Source organism: Labeo rohita, chromosome 9 (genome assembly GCF_022985175.1).
Source record: "Labeo rohita strain BAU-BD-2019 chromosome 9, IGBB_LRoh.1.0, whole genome shotgun sequence".
NCBI classification, from domain to species: domain Eukaryota; kingdom Metazoa; phylum Chordata; class Actinopteri; order Cypriniformes; family Cyprinidae; genus Labeo; species Labeo rohita.
In genome coordinates this window covers 7,955,664-7,961,335 of record NC_066877.1, presented here as the reverse complement: position 1 = coordinate 7,961,335, position 5,672 = coordinate 7,955,664, and the positions used below count along the sequence as shown (strand labels likewise).

Sequence of the window (5,672 nt, the reverse complement as noted above, 5' to 3'; positions counted from 1 at the left end):
GAGAGAGCACTTAACCCTTTGCCTGCTAGTCCCTGATGTAAAATTGCAGCATATTTATGTGATTCAGATACTTACTGTAATTTGCAGAATTGCATGAGATTGAAACAGCTCACCCTCAGCTTCGAGTTTTCAGCAGCCTGAAGTGCATAGTTGTATTACCAGGGAGCTTATATCTGACACTAGCCCACAGTTTACTTCAGTTCTTTACAGAATATTGAGCTGTAGCAAGAGCAGTTCAAACAAGGAACTGAGTTCACACTATGGTATTTCCTCCTCACAAAATTCTTATCTCTCATGAGAAAGCATGAGAAAATGTTTGCACAATGTTATAAACTAGTTAGTTTCAAAATATATTTGTAATGTTAAGTAATGAATTTGCTCTTGGCTAACAAAAAAAAAAAAAAAAAACATCCATCCATTCTCCAGACTGCTTGTCCAATGTAGGATCATAGTGATGCCGGAGCCTAAGGAAACACTATTTTTATATGTACACGTGTAAGTACATTTTCACTTACACCTATGGTCAATTTACTGTCTCTAATTCGTTTATATTTCAGATTTTTGGACTGTGGAGTAAGCCCACACCGGTGCACGGAGATATGCAAACTCCAAAGAGAACCTCTGAAAATATACTTAATATATTCTGTATCTTCATATTGTGGGATCATACAGTCTTTCATTTTGAAACTCAGGGGTCTTAATTATTTTCATGTACACTTGTGGAAAAATGACTCGTGAAAGTCATGACTTGAAATGAAGACATTTATTTTAAAGGTGACATAACATGAAAATCAGATATATATCAGATAATATGTCTGTACTATGATTAAGATTCTGTACTATGAATGTGTAGAACTGTCACTTTAAAGAGCAATTGTTACCTGATTTAATACATAAAAATTAACTATGTTGGTATAATGGTAAATAACTTTTTTTTTTAAATCGTAATAAAACCAGTTGATTTTGGTCTTTTTTTTTCAGTGTGCACTATTTCTGGGACATGAGGTGTGGCCAAGTATGGTGACCCATACCTGGAATTTGTGCTCTGCATTTAACCCATCCAAGTGCACACACTTACATCCAGTATAAAGGGCTCAGAGCTCAGAATGGTAGTCTTCTGTTCTTTCTCCTTAAAAAACAGATAACACATGATAAAAGCAGTAGTAAACAAACTGTACAGATGTACACATGCACAAACAAACTTTTTGTTTTTGTAGTAATCAAAGGAATTTACCTTTTTGCCAGCAGAGTGAGCCCATTCCTTTACCATACTCGTTTGAAGCTTCACAGATATACATGCCAGTGAGGTCAGAGGTCAGTTTTAATAAGTAGAGCTTATTTCCTTCTGTTTTAATGGCATCATTAGGGATAGTCTGGTGCGTGCTACTCCACAAACAAGAGAAAAGAATAATAATCAGACTGCCAATGACTGAATGAAATACCATGACCTAAATTTAAAAAACAACGACAGTAAGTTTTGCAAACTTTTTCTAATTGTTCTGTACATAATGTCACAACAGTCATTTATTTACTTTACAGATGGGTTCTTCACAAGCTGACTTACATAATGCACATATTCTGTACATCAGTTTGCAAAGAACGGATCTGAAAACCAAATAAATGCAAATGAACCTCAATACATTGATCTTACTGTTGATAGGTCACTCTTAGCACTGCTTTGAAGCAAATTATGCAAATTATTAGACAAGAGTTGTGCTGCTTTCACTTTTGAAAACTGATCCAGTAAAATTCAAATGCTTGAATACAATTCCTTTCCCTATCTAACTACTTCTACTGTGTGCATCTGTACTGCTTTATTTATTATCATGCATTACACGTTAGGGATGCTCAAGGATCTGTAGTTCCAGAATCTGCAAGTTGTTAGACATTAAAAATTTATTATGGATCATCCAGGTAATAACACACAGTATTATAAATCAAGTGTATATAAACTACTGAACTGGTTCATTTGTGTACATTCACTTCTTGTTTTGTTTTATAGACAAAATGCTTTTTAATGATCCTTCTTTTTATAAACAAGACTTTTTGCCAAATGAAATTATCTTTATTCATTTTTTCATACCTGTGCCATTTGAACTGTGTAACTGCGGGATTGGCATCTGCTTCACACTGATACACTTCAGCACTGGAGAGATCCTTGAAAGGTGTCACAGAGACAAGCTGAGGTGGATCTTCAAACAACACACACACATAATCATATGACTGCAAAGATATCACATGCTAACTACAATTCAACTAAACAAATTCAGATGGCTTACTGTATCCCAACTAACTGCCAAAAAGTGAAGTTTACCTATACATTTGTGTAATCAGTTCAAATGAATAAATCAAATTCATGCGTCAACTCATGGATAAACAGACATATCAACACATATAAAATAAAAAAAATACAACAATAATAATTGGTAATAGAATACTTGTGAAAAAAGAAGTGTGCTTAAAGGCTTGTTGTCCAACTCCCTTAGAGGTAAACAGTTGAGTTTTACCGTTTTCGAATCCATTCAGCCGATCTCCAACATAGCTTAGCATAGATCATCGAATCTGATTAGACCGATAGCGTCTTGCTCAAAAATGACCATATATAATGACAATATTTTTCTATTTCAAACTTGACTCTTCTATAGTTACATCGTGTACTAAGACTGACGGAAAATGAAAAGTTGCGATTTTCTAGACTGATATGGCTAGGATCTATACTTTCATTCCGGCGTAATAATCAAGGAACTTTGCTGCCGTACCATGGGTGCAGCAGGCGCAATGATATTACGCAGCGCCTAAAAGTGACCATACTGTTACCATACTTTAACTACACACCATAAGGGGGCTCAGGTCTTGTGTTTAAAAGTCAGGTATGTAGTAGAAGAAGTTAGATTTGTTTGGGCAGAGGGAAGCTGCTGTCCTGGTTGAGAAACGTTTGGTTTCCTGCTCAGTCGAAGTAAGCCGTTCTTTTGTATTGTCTATACCTGAATTTCCAGGATTGCATTTTTGTCACTTAATTGTGTTTGTATTTTTGTCAGGCTAGGTAATGCTAATGTTAACGTATCTTCTGTATTTATAGAAAATGGGACTTCTTGATATATTTTGCTGTCTGCTTTCTGGGTAATTCATGAAGTGAGAGAGCTTACGGATTCCTGTTCATGAACTTTATCAACGTCGTTTGTGAATTCAGTTGGATTTGATGAACAGTTTCTTTCGGTGTAAATCACTGAGGGACTATTGTTCATTTTTTACTACAGAAGAGTCATCTTTAATAGTTTTAAATACAGAAGAGTCAAGTTTTAGTTTTAAATAGGAAAAATATTGAAACTCTTTGGTAATTTTTGAGCGAGATGCTAATGGTCTAATCGGATTCAATGATCTATGCTAAGATATGCTAAAAGTGCTACCGCCAGACCCAGAGATCGGCTGAATGGATTTGAAAACAGTAAAACGCAACTGTTTAACTCTAGGGGAGTTGGAAAATGAGCCTATTTTCAAAAAAAGTGGAGTGTTCCTTTAACAGTATTGAATGTGCACTTGTAGTGTAAAAAAGCTGTACTTGCTTTAAAGAAGCACATTTATTTGGATGTGCTGACTAACATAGTAAAGCACATGTAAAGTACTTGAGTCTAACTTTAACTGTAGTAACATTTAAATTGAGTAAATATAAATGCAACTTAATTCATACCAATTTATTATTACAAATATATTTAAATACACAAACTACAAGTTTAATGACATTAAAATATAGTTTAGATTACCATAGTTGTAAATGCAATCAGCAGTACACTTTAACTCAAGGACAACAAAATTATGAAATTACATGTATAATACATATATTAAATATTACATACAACAAATATTACATTTAGTTCACACTTAAATGTTTTAAATTATATTATTTCTGCAATAAGAGCTCTTTAAAAGTATGCTGAAGTGTACTTCTTTTGCACAAGGAAATACTATATGAATAAGTGACATTCTTTTGTCACATTAAAAACTAATGTTTGTTTAAATTTAGTAGACATTTTCATCCAAAGTACCTCTATTACCTCTAAAGTACCTGATTATGGGTCACTGGAAAAGAAGTGTTGTCATTTTTATAGCACTTCCCTTTCAATTACCACTTACTGTAGTACTACTATGCTGAGGCAGAAAGTGAACTTTAAAAAACAGAGAACCTGCTTAAACCAGATGATCCACTTTCAGAATAGAATGTCTAAGGGTGTGAAATGTTTGGGCTCATGCCACTTACAGTGCACAGTTATCTTGTGGTCAACTTTTAGTTCCTCTTTCATCGCAACATGTCTGATCAGACACTGGACAATTTTCTGATTCATCTGTACAGTAGGAGTGGCAATCAGACTGCTTGAGACCGTGAACGTCCCGTCCAGATGTTTCACAGTGTTGGTTGATATCTTCACAGAATCAGATAAAGCACCCAAATTCCACGACACCTCAGCAGCAGGCTTAATTCTGGAAGTTGTGCAAGTCGCCAAGGTAACCTTGGGACGTCCAGCGATAGGGATGGCATCCACAGTCACGCTCCCATTCACAGGGCTTGTGGCTGCTGACCATTAACAACAAGATCAGTCAATCACATTTTACAGTTAACTGTCTGTATTTTTTTACAGAATTTTCTCTTTTTTCATTATATGATGAAATATCTGTTGTTTTACAGATATTCTGTATTTTAAAGTTTTACCATTAAATGTACAGACAATTGTTTGTATTTTGGTTTTTTTTTTTTAACAGAAATTTCTGTATTTTTTGAGTTTTAAGTGTTTTTATTACCCTACCTTTGAAGACTGTTAATCATGTGAGGGTTAAAGTGAGGTTTTTAAGATCAAATAATAGTATTTGTACATAGAGTACATACAATACATTGCATTGTCTTGCAACTTGATGCAGATTTAAATTTGCAGCCAATTTAGCTCCGCCCATGATGATTTTAATTTATTTCAGGCTATCCATTCGGAAAGCACTTTTAAAGAAATGTACATTATGTAATGTAATGACAATCGTTGTCATTTTAAACAATCAAAGGTTATATAGGTTTATAACTCCAAAAGTGATCTGCAAAAGAAAGAAAAGAAATGGGTATTGATACTGGTACGTTTTAGGCACTGACTGAACTGCCTCAAAACCACTGAGTATCAAAAAATGTATTGTTGTTTGAAGTATTAAATGTGCAGAATGAATGTGTACATATCAAGTGCTGGTGATTGGCTGTGGTGAGGCATCAAGGGGTTTAAGGATTGGAAAAATTCAGGAGCCAATATCGAAGTCAAGGTATCGTTACTGATATTGAACATTTTTGAATGTTTACATTGATTTTTCTGGGACTGGGACCATGAAAACATGTCGTTTGGGCCTAGAGTTAAAAATAATTGGGTCTGTCATTCAGAAAGAGGGCTTTTCATATTACTGCTGTTGTAATGACACACATCTCTCCCTTTCGCTCCAGCTGGATTTTCCAGTTTTCTGAAACCATCAGAAAATCCTTGCTGGATGTTGAATGACCGTTACCTCAACTTCTCATATTTCAACATTACAACATTAATACAACATTAGGAAAATCAGGTTCAGAACTCCTTCAATCTCTTGTTCTCTCCAGACTGGACTATTATAGTGCTCTGTTGGCAGTCGTTTCAGCAGACACATTACCAAGC

The 5,672-nt window shown here is 34.8% G+C and overlaps 1 protein-coding gene across 1 annotated transcript; it reads right to left on the bottom strand.

The window, feature by feature from the left end:
- Positions 1-748: 748 nt before the first annotated feature.
- On the bottom strand, positions 749-4,702 carry si:ch211-214p13.3 (nectin-3). The gene is made up of 4 exons (XM_051118548.1): positions 4,256-4,702; positions 2,084-2,192; positions 1,235-1,383; positions 749-1,129 (listed from the first exon to the last, which is right to left on the bottom strand). The coding sequence occupies exons 1-4, from the start codon at positions 4,338-4,340 to the stop codon at positions 1,095-1,097; spliced, it is 378 nt and encodes a 125-aa protein (XP_050974505.1). The 5' UTR covers positions 4,341-4,702; the 3' UTR covers positions 749-1,094.
- Positions 4,703-5,672: the final 970 nt, after the last annotated feature.